Source organism: Chinchilla lanigera, unplaced genomic scaffold (assembly GCF_000276665.1).
Source record: "Chinchilla lanigera isolate Chin_1 unplaced genomic scaffold, ChiLan1.0 scaffold00009, whole genome shotgun sequence".
NCBI classification, from domain to species: domain Eukaryota; kingdom Metazoa; phylum Chordata; class Mammalia; order Rodentia; family Chinchillidae; genus Chinchilla; species Chinchilla lanigera.
The window spans coordinates 11,685,429-11,705,208 of NW_004955410.1; the positions used below are offsets into that span (position 1 = coordinate 11,685,429).

Sequence of the window (19,780 nt, forward strand, 5' to 3'; positions counted from 1 at the left end):
AATCTTTCAAAATGGAATAAAAATGGACAGAAGATATGTCATGCAAACATTAAGCATACAAAAGTTGGAGGAGGGGCTGGGGATTTAGCTCAGCGGCAAAAGCGCCTTCCTGGCAAGCGCAAGGTCGTGAGTTCGGTTCCCGGTACCGGAGAAAAACCAACAAAAGTTGGAGTAACCAAATTAATATTAAACCAAATAGACTGTAAGGCAATATTGCAACATTAAAGGGCGATATTTCATAATGAAAGTGTCAGTTCATCAGGAAGTCATAACAATGATAAACACACACACATAACAGACCTTCAATAAAGCTTCAAAATCAAACAAAGAAATAGGGCTGTGGGTGTAGCTCCATGGTAGTGTGCTAGTTTAAGATGTACCAGGTCCTAGGTTCAATCCCCAGTACCACAGAGAGAGAGACAGAGAGAGACAGAAAGAGAGGGAGAGGGAGAGGGAGAGGGAGAGGGAGAAGCAAGTTCATACACTTCATAGATCTTAATTCCTCTATCTCAGCAATGGATACAACTATATAAACTATCCATAGAGACATAGAACATCTGGATACATAATCATTACCTTGATTAATTGGTATTTGTAATATTACACTCAATAATTGCAGAATATATATTACCAGCACATATGGTTCATTTTTCAAGATAAATCATATGCTAAGCCTTAAAACAAAATCTAAACACATTTACACATACATATATCCAAAACACAAATATACAGAAACATAATATATACCAAAAGACAAGAATTAATCATTTTTAAAAACCAGTAATCATAGAGTATGTTTTCTGATAACATAATTAAATTGGAAAACAGATATACACAAAAAATTAGAAACATAAAAAAGCATGCTTCTAAATAATCCATGATTCAATGAAGGAATCACAAATGAAATTTTACAATATTACAAACTGAATGAGGATAAAAAGCACAACACATCAATACTGCAGTGCTTCAAGGGAAGTTTATAACTTTAACTGTTTATTTTAGGGGAGAAAAGGTCCAAGGCCAATGATTTAAGGTCCCAAAATATCTTTGCAAAAAAGCAGAGAAAATCCAAAGTAAAAAACAAAGAACTAAAGAAGATAAAAATCTCTGCACCGAGGGAGACTAAGGCAAGAGGACACTAAGTTTGAGTCCCACCTGAGCAGCGTAGCAAGGTTATCTCAAAAAAGGTGGTGTGTGCACCAGGGATGGACCTCAGTGGTAGAGTGTACCCGCATGCACTCAATACCCAGCATAAAACAAAAAACAAAAACAGAGAAAATAAAGCTTGGAGTTGGTCCTTTAAAAAGATAACGACGTTCATAAACATCTAGCTAGATTAATCAAGGAAAAAAACCCTACACAATCAAAAAATTAAAAAATGTGGGGAAAGGCTATCAGTCTAGATCCTAAGACATTAAACAACAGTAAATGAATATTATGTATATTATACTGACAAATTACACAAATACCTTGAAAGTCACAAAGTGTCAAAGTCCACTCCAAGAAGAAAATTTGAACTGCCCTTTATCTACCAAATAAATTAAATTGGTAGTTATAACTTCCTACAAATCAAACTACATTCCAGATGGCTTTTCTAATAAATTCCACTAAACATTTAAGAGGAAGCAATACAAATTATACACAAATAAACTCTTCCAGAAAATAGATGAGGAAACATTTCCAAACTTACTATTGATGTCAGTATTAACTTGATACAGAATCCAGACAAACACAAGAAGTCTACATACCAATATATCTTATAAACAAATATAACCATTCTTTAAAAAGTAAGTAAATCATGTCCAGAAATACATAAAAGGGATAATACATCATGATAAAGGCTGGCTTGCTATTTGAAGAAAACTGTTATAACGAACTTTACTAACAAAATAAAGGAGTAAAACCACACAATTATTTTAAGAGATGAAGAAAAACCTATTTGATAAAACAACATCATTTATAATTAAAACGTCTCTGTAAACTAGGAATACAAGTGACTTTAATCAGATAAAGACCATCTATGGAAACACTTGTAATTAACACTGTTCTGTAACAAACTTAAAAGTTCTTTTTATACTTAAAATAAGGCAATGCTGAATGCTTTCCTACAGGTCAAGAACCAAGCCTTGAGGTCTACACTCTTGTTCTACACTGGACTAGTGATTTTAGTCAGTGAAACAAACATGGAAAAACAGGCATGAAGAAAATGGCCTCCATTTGCATAACATATGATGGCTCACAATGAAAACTTTACAGCTGGGTGAAGCTTCCCATTTAGGGAATATGAAACAGTAAGAGAATGCTATAAATGTCTTCAAATCAAGGATGGGTAGAGATAACTATCAAAGGAAATGCAGAAAGATTAGGTTATATTTCAGGTGCTCTTTACTAAGTAGGTAAGTCTATTACGTATTTTTAAAAGATTTACCTAAAACAGCCAAGATTACAAAATACTGGAGCCTCAGCAATCTGGAATATTTCCTTATGTAGTATATCAAACCTACACAATAAGGGAGAAGTGCCATATATAAATTTAGCAATACAAATCCTACTGCACAAGAAAATCTCAGTAAAGATGGATCAGAATTGTTGGGCCAAGGTTTATACACTTGTAACTGTGGTGGCTATAATGAAACAACTCTAAAAGTATACTCAGTTATGAATAAAAGTAAAAGAGCATTTTCAAATACTGGGGATCAGCCCAGGGCCTCTCAATGCCAGGCAGCAGCTCTACTACTGCGCTATACCCCCAGCCCCTCTTTTTATTGTCCCTGCTGACTCTGAATGTGTGATGCTCCTGCCTCAGCTGGGGTAACAGGCATGTGCTACCATCGAGAGTATTTAATGTTGTCTCTACAGTAATAAAATCATACTACATTGCATTTGAGTTTTTAGGCTAGAGTTAATTATGTATCGTAACATTCTATCTCTAATTTAAAATGATTTAATATAGTTCTTACAATTTTATGAAAATTAAAGTTTTCCTTTTTACCTTTAAAGTCAGTTTTGTCTTTCACTTAAGTCATGATGGTTTTTGTAAGACTTAACTGAAACACAAAATAAAACTGTTTCATTCAGTTTGTTAACATAAGCGATTAAGTCTCTCAACTGACAGGGCCCCTGCAGAAGAGCGCTGTTCAGACAGCCAGGCATCTTTTTCGTTCTCAAAGGTACAACTGGCGATGAGTCAGCAAACTGTAGTACCCTGCCGCACGTGGGCCTTGGCAAACCACAGAGGGAGGGTTACAGGCAAAATCAGGTCAAGTTCCCCCACGAAGGCTCTAGTTCGCAGCAGGGACTAAAATTAAGAATAATCTTTGTTATATGTTAAAAATAAATACAAAAAAAAAAAAGCCACCCTATGTTGAATTATAATTCCTAAGAAATTTCTATTTTTAACTTTTCTAGGTGACTTTTATCATTTGGCAAGTGAGTGAGCAGGCACTACGTCTTAACCCACAGAATGAACATTTTCAAACTATACGTTGTGATCAGTAGGGCTCTCTACTAAAATAGAAAACCATTGCAGTGCGTCACTATGAAAATATTTTTAAAAGTAATAGATTAATGTAGAAAATATTAGAGTCAAATCACTCAAAATAAGACTAAGAATTGTTTTATGAAACTTTTGTGTCAATTACAGAAACATGGTCTCTGTATTTACAACCATATATATGACTATGTATTTACAAATGCTAATGAGTTACATATGCTGTCATAAAAACATCTGAAGGGCTGGGGATGTAGCTTCACAGTAGAGTGCTTGTCTAGTCCATACGAGGCTCTGGCTCAATCTCTGGCAGCCTATGCGCATGCACACACACAAACACACACAAAACAATGACAAAAAAGCTTGATAGCTACTGCTAGAAAATAAGACAATGTGTTAATTATAGAAAAGAAGACGATCTGTTCCTTGACTGAAACCAGTAATTTAAAAACTCTTTAGTTTCACTACATTAGCCTAGTTTTATGGTATGATTACAATCACCAATGAATTTGACAACTCTTACTAAAACAATTATTTTACTAAGGCAGCTTTCAAAATTATTTGAATACAATAAGATGAGTGCACTGGGGAGAAGAAAAGGATATAGAAAAAAAGCATCCAAGTGTTCTGCTACACAGTGGGGAAAGAAACTGTCTCTCCTCTTCTTCTCCAGAAATCAAACAAACTCACATATGGATTTGGTGACTTTTCTAGGTGAGATTTTGTGGCCTGCTAAATTACAATCCACATAAGCCATGGACAGTATCTCGTCTCAGATTTCCCTTCCCTATTAGAGCCTGTGATCAGATACTCTTCCAACATTCAGCCTCTCTCCAGCTGCTTTGTTTTGTCTTCTTTACCCTCTAAATTGTTTGGCCTTGAGGTTTGTAGTCTTTATCTCTCTCCCTTCTTTTTCAGGCTGTAGCAATCAAAATTCAAACCAATATTATCTTGTTTTGTACTGTCATTTTTCAGATGCAGTAAGACAAGAGACAGCACATTAGCATGTCTGAGGTGATTCAGCTGGTTAAACAGCTGAGATGGGACTCACATACAGGTAGTTTAGCTCCACAGCCTCTGCTCCATAGCTTTGTTCTTAGTAGGCACTAAATAAACATCGAGCAGATGAAGGAATAAAGGAATGATGGCAGCAAAGTACAGGAGGCACAATCAGTAAGAATCAGTAAGATCTGATTTTGAAGATCTGACTTTACCAGCTATATGACAGTGAGCAAGCTATATTTCTTAGGGGTATAAAATGGGCAGAATGTGTTGCTGTAATATGTCAGTACGTGCCTGTGTGTGTGGCTGGCAAGTAGCAACTGCTAAGTAAGGAATTCTACTGCTGCTATAAGAATACATAATTTGCCTGGTTTTTTTTAAGAGTTACCTATTGTTTATACGGCAGGAATCTCATACCGATATTATTTTTATTACACTTCCTGAGTATTGGAAAAGAGTATATTTATGTTAGTATAAAAAATAGAACTGTCTTGATTTTACACCTTACGGTTACATTTTAAAGTCACATTTCTTGGCCTGGGCATTACTGATACTTTGAGCTGGGTAACCTTGTTGTGGGGGTGGCTGTCCTTCACAGGGCAGTGTTCAATAGCACCCTGGCACCCAACACTCACTATACACCAATAGCACTCTTCCTCTGACATGACAACCCAAATTGTCTCCAGATAGTCTCAAATGTGCCCTGGGAGCAAAAGCACCCCGGAGGAGAACCACTGCTTTACTGGATAATACTGGGCTATACTGCCTTAAGATACTATAGTTAAGTGCTTGTAAAACTCTTCCTTCCTGTATAAAATTATCATAAGTAGAATACAATCTGTAGAAACCGAAAGAACTATTTTTAAATTCTAGCAAATACAAACATATGTGTCCTCTTTCTTTAAGATAATTATCAACATGCTATTTTTGGTATATACAGAAGATTCTAAATTATTTTTAAAATATAATATCTACTTAGCCAACAATTCTAAAACCAGTTTGACATATACAGTCAAAGATTAAATTAAATTACTTTACCTTTAGGGCTGAAATTATAGTTTGCTCAGCAGCTGGTGGAAATGAGCTCTGACTGGAAACTACCTAGAACAAGGTTTTGATCCAGTTACATTTTTGCTTAAGTCATTTATTGTTGTAAATACTACCTTTCATAAGAACATGACAAAGCTGTTTTCATAAGCTACATTAAAATATTATTACTTTATATGGTATACATGATTTAAAAACTCAGTTGAAAAATACTTCCACGTACAAAGCAAATACATATTTTAAGATTTAGCTATTATAAACTGCACTGCTATAAACATGGCTACACATATATCGCTGGAAATACACATTTTAAAAACAGACATTCCTTATTTAACAACCTCGTCATTTATCAACTGTTGGAATTTACGACCAAATAGTGCTGTTTGGTCTTATGATCCATCTTTTTTTGGTAAGCTTCCTTGCATCTTGTCTATAGATCTTCAATGTCTATTTTTGTGCAGTACACCTTGTTTATACAGTACTGTAATTTTTGCTGCTTCTACTTACAGTACAACACTATAGTTCTATTCTGTTATATATGACAGTACAGCATGTAAGAGTCATGCAAATAAAAGCGAAGTCATCCAGTTGGAGTTTCCTCTGGCCATTTCTTTGTTCTGAATATTATAATGTACCCACTATATACAATTCCTCATTTAGCGACCAATTCAATTAACGATCTAGTCACGGGACTGTAACTTGGTCATTAAACAAGGAATATCTGTAATTGAAACTGTAAGAATTCTAAGGGCTACCTTTCCTTTATTCAATTCAGAGAGGTTTTAACTATACAGTTTTAGCTTGAGTTAGAAGAAAGCCATATTTACTTATTCCTTTTAAAATATTTACTTTTCTTTAGGCTGACTCTTCAATAAGTCTTTAAAATACAAATGTCAGATATTTATATTTTTACAAATCAATACGAAAATATCAATAAAGACATTTAAATCAGGCTAAATAGAACAACCTTTCATTGCCTGTGGTGCTTTAGAGTAATGACAAAAATAAACGGGATATACAACATTAATTTTTTTTGATAATTTTATTTTTCTGAGATCTACTCATTAATAACCCTTTAAAATATATTTGTTTAGTGTGTGAAATACATGTTTTTTTTTAGAAACCCTTAACTGAAAAAAGAATTTGGTAAAAATCTTAAATAAATGTTTAGTAGTTACATAACTATTTTAAAATACAATCATGTTAAAGCTCATCTTATAGGTGAAATCTGTAAGAACATTAGCTAATCTTCTTCCTTCTAGTCTTCTAAATATCTTTCTACTTACTAAATACTTTGAAAATGATCTACAGAGTATAAACATGAGCTACTTGAAAGTCATGGATGAAGTTAAAAGTGTTGTTTTCATAGTAATGAAGAATATAGTTCAGCTTAATCATAATAAAGAGTTAGCCTCCAGTATATGGATTCTGCATTTATAGGTTCAACTAAACATGGATTAAAAAATTAAGGAATTAAAACAAAAAACTACCTTTGTACTGAAAACGTGCAGAACTTTTTCTTGTCATGATTCCCTAAACCATACAGTGTAACTATTTACACAGTATTTACATTGTATTGGGTATTATAACCTAGAGATATCATGTGCAGGAGGATACCATATACATTGGTTGGAGAATACATGCGAATGCTATGCCACTTTAGATAAGGGATTGAGCATCGATGGATTCTGGTATCCATAGAAAGTGGGAAGGAGCCCTAGAACCAATGTGCCACAGATACCAAAGGATTACTGCATATGAGGCAAAAAAGTTAAGGTCTAGCCATTTCTTTTAAATGCTTTAGTAGAAAAGTAACAAAAAAGAATATTGTCTATTTGCAAGTAGTCATTAATGATGATGCTATAAAAATTGTTGTTTTTAATAAAGCTTCTCCTTTCATTTTTTGAGCTATAGTAGGAATTTCTGATGTTGCAGGGCCTGACAGTTCTTATTCTGTCATTAGCTTTGCTATACCTTATTAATATCCACCCAAGATCAAATTAGTTTCCAATAAGTATGAAACATATCTATTCATCCTTTAATAATTTGTACCATCAATTTGATTAACTTGAGGGTCTATAGTTCATGCGTTTTAAGCCAAATATAAAAACAAAAATGATAGAAATAATAAAGGCCAGGATTAAAGACTATAAAAACAGTTAACTCCTCAGTTTATTTTACAATCATGACATTTTCATAGTATTATTTTCTAAAAAACTAATAATTTGTGATTTGTCCAAATTTGAGGCAAGAAGGAAGAAGTTAAAATTAAATCAAAAGAAACTAATTAAAACAAAATAAAGTTACCTTTGTTATTGACTGGTGCAGCTTATACAATGAATTCACCACTGCTACGTTTCTTTTCTGCCCTTCAGTAAGAGGCCCGATCACCTGACTTGCATCTCCTTGTGTGGACAGCTGTAAGAATTCAACACAATAAGATATTACCAAATGGATATTGTATATTTTTCCTTTAACTGGGGAGATGTTTCAGACTCACTTGAAAAACAGAATGTTAACTGGAAATACTGAGGTCAAGTTTTGGACTTCAGGTAAAAGGAATCTCTGCAGAGACAACATCATCAATGTGGAAGTAAATTGGTCTTGTACAGGAAGAACAACTCCTTCAATACTTCACAGCTGATGAGCCCATGAGACAGGTGTGACCCAAATGCCCAGTGTGTGCTGTTATTTTGATATACTAGCATAGCGACCCTAAGGAATACCTTCTGGCAAATGCCAATAGACTTCTTTCTATTCAAATTCAAATAAGCCACCAAAAAAGGAAGGAAAAGAGGAGGGGAAAAATAAACCTTAGTCTTGTGTATATTTGCCAGTTATCCCAATATTCCAGTGAAACAGAAAGTGGAAAGAGGATATTACTCTTTTGGTAGGTTTTGTTTTTTTAAAAAGGAAATTGCCCTATACTATGCATGGATGATCAGTAGAACTGATATTAAAAAGTTTATATTCCCAGTCTTTAATTTATTTCTAAATGCATGAATTTTAGGGGAAAAAACATGGATTGCCTTATTGAGCTAATTTGTATCTGTTATAGATTGCGTTTAAGAAAAATAATCCACACGTTAATAGCTGTCATACTGATCTGATTTTAATCCAGTCTCTACAGCAATTATTACTTGAAGGTAAATTAAACTTGATAAGGACATATAAAACATGATATAATTTACTCCATGAATGTGAACAGAAACCTCAAACATGAAAAATTGACCTTTTAGGAGAACTAAACCTAAGAAAGCCTTCCCACATAAACTGAGAAAAAAAAAACATTTTTGCTTTCTTCCAATAAACACATAATTTTAAAAAATTAAATTCTATCTCTACTTTTTCATTTCCCATTGGTATGAAATAGAATGGTAAAAAGCATTAAAAACTGCAGTTAAGAAGAAAAGGGAATAATCATTCTTTAAAGTTGCCATTTGTGATGGTGGTTAAATCCACATAAGACATTTTCATATCAGGTTAAATAACTCCAATTTATTTTTACTTTTCTCATGGACATAGTTTACCAACTTGAATGAAGTTGTATTCTAAAATAGTCATTTGTGGGGCAGTCTGAACAAAATTGTATTTTCCTGTGGTGAAATGATGTTAAAAGTTAGATATTCAAAGGAGTCCATCAGTCCAATATAATCTCTCATGTGGTGCTGCAGTATTTTCAGAAGCTCTGTGCTACCAAGACAAAGCAGACGCTGGGCTCCGTGCAGTGTGTGGGGGCCACTCTGGAGGTTAAATTGCAGTGGTCAATGGCATCAGTACTATGGCAATGGGGAGCGGCTGACTGTATACCTGACTACAATGAGCACTTAAAAGTTAGGAGCTCACTGGCACATGCCTGTAGTTCCAGCCTCTGAGAGGCAGAGGCAGGAAGATTAGATAAGCCAAGGAGTTTGAGGTCAGTTGGGGTACCACATCAAGACTTAGTCTCAAAAAACAAAAAGAAAATGAAAAAATAAAAAAGTTATGAGCTTGAGCCATACAATTTTGAAAATCTAATCCTTCTTGGTTATCTTAAACAATTTCAAAGAATTCGCAAAGAAATGAGAAAGGGATTTTTTTCTTATTTTATTTCAATTTATATTACCTACATGAATTAATCTTATCTTAATCCATGTGCTCCATATTTAATGAAGAAATAAGTTTACTGTGAGAAAAGACTGAAGATCACTTTATTAAAGGGGATTGATGAGCCTGAATTACTGAAATAGTAGGCTATACAGTTAGCATGAAGATAGGTCCTTATATGTTAATTTGCTGGTGAAATGACCACGATCTCCCTAATCATCAGCACTGAAGATTAAAAGTAAAAGAAATAAACTTGGCAAGGCAAGGGATGAGTTAGCTAACAGCTTTAAATTTCTATACAGAAAATTTATTGAAAATTACTTGTAGGGAGTTATAAACCTGACTCCGAAAAATGTCTAAAAAGAACAATAATATATTGTAAATTAGTTATGAATTACAAAAGTGTAAATTATTTCCCAGATATTGTGGAAGGTCCTATGTATCTATTATTTCCATTACTGCTAGGACAATGCCAAGACTACAGGATCATTCCTTTTTACATGGATTATTCATAATCTTTCTAATTACTTCTCTATAAGCATACATAAAATACATAAAAGTCTCTATTATAATGTCATAGATTTAAAGAAGCAAAACAAAGTGAAATGTATATGAATCACACTATTTCCTAAATAAAAATGAATAAACATTTTCACAGTCAAATCATGTATTTTTAATAAAAATTTTGAAATAAGCTTTGATGAAGCTTTATAGTTACAGCTATACTTATTTTTCAAAAAGTAGTATGCCTTTGTACAATTACCAAATTAATTTTTAATATATAATTTCTAATAAGGTAAAATGTTTTGATCTAATATAGGCTTTCTACCCAATTTTAAGATTCGTAGCAAAAAAATACACACAAAATGGCAAAGTATTATCATTGCTCTTCTTTTAATAATAAGCAGGAAAGCCAAATATGTGGGCTTTCAAACTGCTGCTTCTCCTTTCCATGCATGAGAAAGACATCAGGAATCAATGTTGTGCTGTTATGGCATCCCAACACAGCACTCCAGGAAGTGACTGGAGAGCTCTTAGAGTTAAGAGATGAAATCTAATTCCTGATGCACACCCTGTCAGTACTTTAGACACAAGGTCCAGCGATCCCAGGTGCAGTATATGACTCATCTAAGTGTTTCCCAAGCCAGGAGATCCTACCTGGCAAAACATTCCAAGAGCTTTAAAATTGCTGTTTCTTTCCATATTCCTCCATTAAAATGTCTCCCAAGAGAACAACACAGAAAAGTTACATGCATGAAGCTGCTATTTATAAGATAAAAAAAATAAGAACACTATACAAACTTAAGACTAAAGGAATAGTTGGGTACATTAAGCAACTCACATGAAGGAACTAAGTACAGTTTGTCTATGAGTAGTTCATTCCCACAAAAAGACTGGAAAATAAAAATGCTAATATTATGAAACATTACATCAAAAGGAAAGTCAGTAAAACACTAATAAAGAACACTTTGGAATTCCTTGAAGTATCTAAAAGGCTCACTTGTTAAATATCCTTAGAATCTGTCATACAAAATAATTTCATCTATTATAAAAATTGAAAGATAAAATTTCCCTCTGTGAAAAACTTAAGATAAAATGGGTAAATAAACTTCTTCAGTTACTCTTCACTTGCCCAAAAGAAGGATTTAGGGAAAAATAATTTCCTTAAGGTACTATTCAGTAAACTAATATGTGACAAAAATGAAAACAAATGCTTTTTATTTTGGCTTATATATTGTCTTGGTTACTTTTCTCTTGTTGCTGAGACAAAATACCCAATGCCCAAAATTAAGGAAAGAAAGGTTTATTTAGCTCACAGTTTGTGGAGATTTCAGTCCATACTTAGCTGGCTCCAAGGCAGAGGGCAACAGTTCATGGCGGTGGAAAAACAGCAAAAACAGTAAGAGCAAAAGGGAGGAGTGGCAGCTAGCAGCCTCTTTCCCTCCCTTACATATGCAAACTATCTGCCACAGGGCAGGTGTAGCACTCACACCCATAATTCCAATATGGACTACAGATCAATAAAAAAATCTAGAATAGAAGCCTACCCCATGACTGCATGAGGATTTGGGGGGAAACGCAGACACAAACCACAACATATATCAAATGTTTTCATCATAGATTACCTGGCTGAGATTTAAATATAAAAATTATGATTATGTATTATTATGTCAATTATCCTATACAAATAGAATTGTATGTTCAGATATATGTGTAACCCAAATTAAATTATCAAATGTTTTAATTCTAAATATAGTTTGTAATACATTAAAGTTGCATTTCATTTAAAATCTTCAGACTTAGGATATATTTTAGCAAATGTAACACAAAGAACAAATCCACAGATTTACACAGCATTGCTTATTTCCCTGGGACACAACCTAACTAAACTTTCTTGGTGAATAATACTAATTTGCTTGGGTGCTAAAACCATCAGAAAATATTTTCCAGAAAATCTTCCTACAGTGGGTGTCACACTTCTCTGGTTTCAGGCAAAATCTACTTAAATTAACCACTGCGGTCATTTGCTAGTGTGAGAATGAGCTATTACACATCTTTTTCAAAGTGGCTTATTAGAGCTCTGTAAGGAATGTCTAGTTGTTTGCCCTTTCACTGATACAACAGCCATAGGTTAAATCTTTTAAATGCTGTGTCTCCTTCCCTTATTCCCAAAGTGTAGGCTTTTTTTAAAGGACCTCTTTTTGATATTCTCCCCTCATCTTGGTTTAATCTACCTTGAAGTGGAAAAGTAAAGGACTAACCATGCTAAACTAGGAGACTTTCCTGGGAGTGCAGAGTGTACTTTATTGAACGGACGTGGTGACACCAATTTCAGCTGCTCAGAGAATGTTTTCTTTCCCTCCTGGTCTTCAAACTGCACAAAACTGTGCATGCACTAGCCAGTTCTGCTCTATATAAGGAGCATTCCCTCACACCATTAGGTCAGTCAAGAGGGCCTCTGTCACTATCCCCTTGTGGTGCAGTACAGGTCCCAATTAAACCTTGCTCCAAAACTTATGATTCTTTATTTCCGAAAGAATGGTCTGAGTGGGTTGTACTACAAGTAGCTGGTAAGACTAGGGACTACTATCCACCACCAGTTTCAGAAACCAGTGGTTTAGATGTGCAGTGACCTGTTGAAAGTCTTCCAGAAAGCTGCAAAGAGGGCTATAGGCCTCAGCTGCTAAGGAGGGTGGCCAGAAGCTGCTGAGAACCATAGCACTAGGAGCTGTCACAGTAAGGGCTGAGAGTGAGTGGAATGCAAAACCCTAACATCAAGGGGGGTGAAATTTGCTGATTTTGTGATTTCCATCTGAATTAAGTAAAAGAATTCTCAGTTGAGTGGTGACACTCCCACCAATACAAGCATTTCAAGCAATTAATGTTCTGAACTTCACTGAATTAGCTGCAATCTACAGATGTTGGTATGTTGTCTTTTCATTTTTATACCATTCAAAATATCTTTACAGTTTTCCCTCTTTGCAAGTGATCCATTTCTGAGTCCCTCATCTACAGTGCAAGCAAGGTGCATTCAGCTGAGACTGCATCTGCCCTAGGCAGTAGCAGCTTTCTGAGGTTTGGAGGACTGCCTTGTAACGAATCCTTAGCTTCAGTTGTCTCTTGCTATACCTATGCATAAGTATTCCACTTTATGCAACTTCTTGTGTTTTAATATGTTCCATCTCACTGAATTCAGACAAGTTCACAAGCAGTGAACATGGAAACCTACTTTACAGTTTAGCAAGATGAAAATATTCTATTGCATAACAATCTGAATAAATTGAGCATTATTAAACTGTACAATTAAAAATGGTTAATATGGTAAATAGTTTTTGAGACAGGCTGGCCTCCTAGTCATCAGCTCAAGCGATTCTTGTACTCAGCCTTCCAAGTAGTTGGGACCATACGTGCACACCTCCTTACCAGGCTACAGGTAAATTTTATACGATGTGGATTTCACCATAGTTAAAATTGTCTTCAAATGTGTGAACTTTATTTTATTTTATGCAATTTATATCTCAGTAAAGTCTTTTCTTTTAAAAAATACCTCTTTTGCCCTCATAAGTCATTTAAAAGTATGCTGTATAATCTACATATTTGGGCAATTTTCCAGCTAACTTTCAGCTCTTTTTAGAGAGTCATTGACTTTGAAATCTGTGAGGGCGTTTTCCTAGAAAAAATGTACACAGCATAACATTTTATAATTTCTTGGGGTTCAAAGAACGCTTGAAATATCTGCTAGACTACCAATTCATATCCTGAGTTATAAAAAATACTACAAAGATTGCCCAAGACAGAAAGAAGATTTTCTTGATTCCCATCACAGAGAGAATCTTTCCACATGCCACCATTCTGCTGTTGCCCTTGTTTAGGTATGTGTTAGGAAACACTCCAAATGGGCCCAACCCCACTCTAGTGAGCTGAGTAAGTCAGCTGCCCAAAAGTATGCTAACTGCCTGGTATAGCAGAGAATAATCAAAGACAATTAATAGCTTTTAAGACACAAATGAACTCTTCTAACTCCAATGCACTGAATTTCAGTCTGCACCCTAATGTTTTCAGAAAGAAGTATCAGTGTATCCTCTCACTTTCCGTTTGTCCCTGGTGTCTGAGGGTTGACAGCCTTCCCATACCTTTCTCCTCACCACTGCTACTAAAGATCTCAATTCAGAATCATATCAGATGCTAGAAATGAAGAGATCATGTCACCATGAGATTTTGCAGCCCAATTCCTGAGCAGTGTTTGGCCCTGGTCCCACTTGCAAAGCACTCTTCCCTGCAAAGGTGGATGCCTACAGCAGCCCTAGGCAGCAAATGCAGGTTTTCCTTAGATATGATTTATGGAATATGGCTATCACTTCATTGTTTTGTGTGTTCCTATGTGATATGTGGTATGTGTATGTGAGGGAGGACAGTTCACAACCTAACCCTGGCTAAACACAGACGACTTTCTCTCCTAGGAATGTACTTCCAAATAGTATTACTTTGAAATCCACATGAAAAAATTAAATCATATTCTATACCTCAGAATAGGGTAGGATTACTAATATGCCTGAAAAGACATGAAAGTTCTATAGCATTAGGACTCCCAATTCCAGTGAAAAACTGAGTAGGTAATTCAGACTAGTCCTCTCAATGAGAACACCTGGCAGAACTGGCTAATAATTTTAAAACCTTTTGATGGTAACAAAGTGTTAATATGGCAGTGAAAAATTAGGGGGCAAGATTCCATTGCCCAATTTCTTTTCAAGCTGATAGCTAGTATTTGTATATCTTGAGGTGGGTATAAGGATTCTGTTTACTCACAGACTAAATAAATTCCAGATTTTGGAATAAAGAAGAAAAATAAATGAGAAAATATTTTTTCATGAAAAACATGGCCCACCAGACATATTAACAGCAAATAATGTGGGTGCAAACAGAGGTTAAGGGTTGGGGCAATATGCCGTCTGTCACAAAGCCAAACTACAAAAAAGGGAGCTCATGAACTTTTTATTCCCAAAGGTATACTTTTCTTACTTCATTCCTCAAGTGTGAATCTGTTAAGACTCTTCTACATATCTATAATCCTGTAGCAGTCTCTCTGGGGCTTGACTTCTCCCTTTACCTTGAAGTCAAGCCCCAGAGAGACTGCTACAGGATTATAGATATGTAGAAGAGTCTAAACTATGCCAAAAGCCACCTAGATCAAGACCAGATAACCATAGGAGCAAAACCAGCCATATCAGCAAAGCTAACTAGCTGTACCCCTTTAGACCTGTTAGGCCTGAGCAATAAATGCTTTCTGTATGCCATTTAGAGTTGTGGCTGTCTGTTATACATTGTTCTTGTGGCAACAGATAGCTAATATAAACTCAGGCAAACATAAACTAAAAACTTGGAAATTTTTACTTCCTCCTCTCTCTCACAAGAAAAACCATTATTTCTATCATCACTACAACCCATTAGCTCTAACATAAGCCTGACAGTCTATCTATTACTGACCTGGCACAGCCCACAGAAATCCAACTTTTACAAGTCTGGGAAGTATGTCAGAAAGCTATCTTACAGGAAGGAGGGAAGCAGTGATGCTAAAAGAGTCCAATGTTAAAACAGTAGGAAAGAGTAGAAACCTATCTAAACAGTCAAGAAGGCAGCTAACTCAAAGGGGTTGGTGTGTGTATTATCACTAAAGTACATTTGGTCCAAGAGACCCTATGGATACATTTCCTCTGTGCATAATATAAAAGCACTTCCAAGTGATTTAGTATTTCCTCTTTTATTTACCTGAATGTGAATAAAATAAATCACTACCATTTTAACACTGCATGGAGTGGTATTCATGTAGAAAACTAAAATTTCCAATAAATAATCCTTTTGAAAGTAAAAAAAAAAACTGAATTCATATGTTTCTATATCATCACTTGAATACTTATGTAAGTTTTCTTCCATTAATGGAATGTAAAGATACTCATGAAATTATACCAAGTGTCAAGTGTTATTTACAAAGCCTTAAAACAAAACCCTAGTGGTCCAAAACTGCTCATTACATATATAGCTACTGGCCTGCACTGAAATGGAAAGCTTTCCTTAATTGTCAATCCCAATTATTGTGTCAGATGGTCTGCAACTTAATTACATGTCAATGTACCTTCTCATAGTTCATAACACTTGATATTTACACTAATTCTAGATGTCATTCCTTAAAACCACCAGGTAATAGTGTCATTGCTGAAAAATATCTAATAATTCATATTTTAAAAGGAATACTTATAAGTATACTTGCCTATAATTTTATTACAAAAATTTAAAATCCTATAGCTATAAAGGTCATAATAGTTCCCTTGTATACTGATATTTTGACTTCCTTTTAACATAGACAGGACAAGGAAGAATACAGATTTAAAATTTCCATTATAAGATCTAGTGATATCTTAGAAGTCCTATTTAGACTATGCAAACAAATGCCCAATATTTCAACATTAAATAATTTATTCAGGTCAATCACAAAATGTTACTATACATATGATTAATAGGTACGTATGTATGTGTTTGTGTGTTTTGAACACAAAATTCTTCTTACTGAACTGCACTGCATTGCACAATCACACTTTTATTAAATAAAAAAGATGTTATATTTGCACATGGATACAAGTCAGGAGAGTGGGTTTTTTTTTTTTGAGACAAGATCTCCTTCTCTAGTCTAGGCTAGCCTTGAACTCACTATGTAGCGTAGGCTGGCCTTGAATTCGAGGCAATCCTCATGCCTCAGCCTTTCGAGTACTGGGATTACAAGTATGCACCACAATGCCTGGCTAGCAGTTTTAAAGCTTAAAGTCTGGTCTGGGTTTCAATGTTAAATGTCACAACTGTTCACTAGTATTCTACATTTAGTTCTACTGGTCATACTACTAATCTTTCTTAGCCTCAATTTTCATATTTTGTAGCAGTAGACATTAATACTTGCATTTCATGATAGTTGTAAAATAGATGAGATAATATATGTAAATGGATTGGCATAATCCCTGATTCACTATATGTGCTTAAAAATGGTAGTTATTACTCTACTTGTAAAACTGGATTGCTTGAGCTGGGCATGTTGGCACATGCCTGTAATCCCAGCATTCTGGAGGGTAAGACAGGAGGATCACCATGATTTCCAGATCAGCCTAGGCTGCATAGTGAGTTTAAGGCCAGCCTGAACTACATAGTGAGACCCTGTCTCCAAAAAAAAATTATTTTTCGGTATCATTTCAGATTTAGAAAATAAACAAAGAATTTGTCCTTGTAGAGATTTAGGTTTGTATGATATATACTTTTGATAACTAATAACGAAAAGCCTTAGGGGAAAACATGTATGTCCTGATAAGAATACTTTCCAATTTATTATTATAAGCATATAAGTGTATTTTACATATAATTTATTAGTTATACCTACTACATGTCAGAACATTAAATCCAGTTTGGGAAACCCTTTTATGAGCCACCCTCCTGATGCAAATTAAAGCTATAATTAAGCATATTAAAATTATTTGGTAGCCAAGAAACTCCTAATCTTTAGAGAAATAAATTTAGGACTCAGAAAGCTGCTCACTGTATATTTTAGGCTGTATTTTTAAATTACCCTTTCGGTAAGTATATGCCTTTAAATTTCTAGCTTTCCTTTATCTCACTGCTTCAACATTCCATTAATGATCTAATTTCTGTCACTTCTTAACTTCATGGATTTTAGGCTTAAATTTTTCATCTATAAAAAGAATCCCCTATTTAAAGATGTTGCTTTCATCCTAAACCTCAAGTCAGTATTTCCTTTATACAGCTGTTATTCTACTTAAAAATCTCTAGTCTTTCTTCAACAAAAATCTTAGTATTTACCTATTTTGTTCACAATCTTTTTAGTGAAACTATTCTACAAGAATAAAATGGAATGACCAAAAAAGACAACATGTCAAACTTTTTAAAAGTCCCAGAGTAGCAGAAACAGTATCATTAACAGCCATAGAGATAAACACTAACAATGAAATGTTATTTTGGCCATTAGTTGATAATGTATTTTATAATACATTATCATTGTATTATTGTTTAATATTATTGTTTAATGCTTAGGCCTTTCTTATGTAACTAAATGAAAGCTGAAAAGTAAAATTATTGGAGAAGGGGAAGTTACATTAAAAAGTAAAAAAGGTCAACAACTTTCCATTAGCCTTCAATATTGCAGGTTAAGTAGTCTTGAGTAATTAATTTGGGGCCACAAACAGACATATCATTAAATAATGTTAGCGAAACTGCATTATTATGTTTTTCAAAGCCTTTTCAATCACGACATTGATTGAAATCATGTATTGCCAGTATTGCCTCTCCTTCACCCCACCATATCCTGCCATACCCACAAAGTAAAATATATTTCTGTGTGTGTGTGGATTCTTTCTGTCTTCTGGGGGCCTGTCTCATCGCGTTTTTTCTTGACATCTTCAGGAGTGACGCAACTCTAGTAGATAAAATACTGAATTTTATTTATAACCATGGTTTTTTAGAAGCAATGAACATTATAATAAAGAACCTATAAAAAAAGTTTGGAGAGAAAAATTAGTCATCTAATTGCCTATAAAGAGCTCCCATATCTTTATATGGCTATTTCTCAATAAACAGAGTTTTAAAAAAGATGTCTATAAATTACTGTCAAGATTACAAGAACAACTGAATGTTAAATAGCACCATATAGGCAAACAAAATTTGGTCTTCCATTGGGAATGAAAGTAGGAAGGCTCATACCACCAAGGTTCATTTCATGCAAATTATTTCAGTTTAATTTGTCAACAGGCTACTCTAAAAATTATTATAGAACCAACTGGAACAACTAAGATACAGGTAAAAACAGATTTACTTCATTTATTACGCTGTTAGTTACAGTTAGTCAAGTATTGTACAATTAGTAAGTTTAAACAAAGCGAAAGTTTAGAAATAAGGGGTACCACTTACAAGCTGCTCCGATTTTACACCATATAACTGGATGGTCTTGGCCACATTTTTTGACACAGCTAATGTGAGGTTTGCATCAACAGCAGCTACATTTAGTTCACTAGGGAAAATAAGCAGATTTTAATCATTATCAATACAGTTCATCACCAAAGCAAAGAGCAACATACATACCTAAGCCCAGTATGCACTGTGGTGATTCTTTTTATTGATTTTGCTGACTACTCTCATGATTTGGTTGCACTGTTTCATTTTTCCTCCTAAATTCAGCATTAGGAAATAATGATTTGAAATGGCTTTGTTAATGACCACTTTCTCATTAATAAGAGCACATCATGTGTGGGTTCAGTCTGTGATTAAGAAAGTAAATTTTGTACAGATTTTTAAAGTAGCGCACTTGCTAATACTGATAAGTGCAATTAGAGGCACTGCACATCAAAGACATCTGCAAGGAAATGACAGCTCTTGAATGGAAATGATGACCTTGGAGGGACATATGCTAAAAATATAAATTACACATGGTACAGATACTCAATTTCTGTAGAAATTATGCCAATCTGGGATTTTCCATAAAATAGTTTTTAAAATGTATCAAAAGCATAATGGCAATAATTTGGTACCTTAAAAATGTGGATTCTTAAAGGATTTTTTTGCTGGTTCATGTTCAACACTGAATTACTTGGGATACTTCATTTGACC

At 34.4% G+C, this 19,780-nt stretch overlaps 1 protein-coding gene across 1 annotated transcript in view; it reads right to left on the reverse strand.

The window, feature by feature from the left end:
- The window catches only part of Cog5 (component of oligomeric golgi complex 5), a gene marked incomplete in the record, with an annotated part of 269,280 nt that overhangs the window by 33,842 nt on the left and 215,658 nt on the right, over positions 1 to 19,780 (reverse strand). The window contains 3 exon segments of the mRNA XM_013510538.1: positions 5,531 to 5,593; positions 7,847 to 7,957; positions 19,085 to 19,184. Of these exon segments, the coding sequence (XP_013365992.1) occupies positions 5,531 to 5,593; positions 7,847 to 7,957; positions 19,085 to 19,184 (274 nt within the window).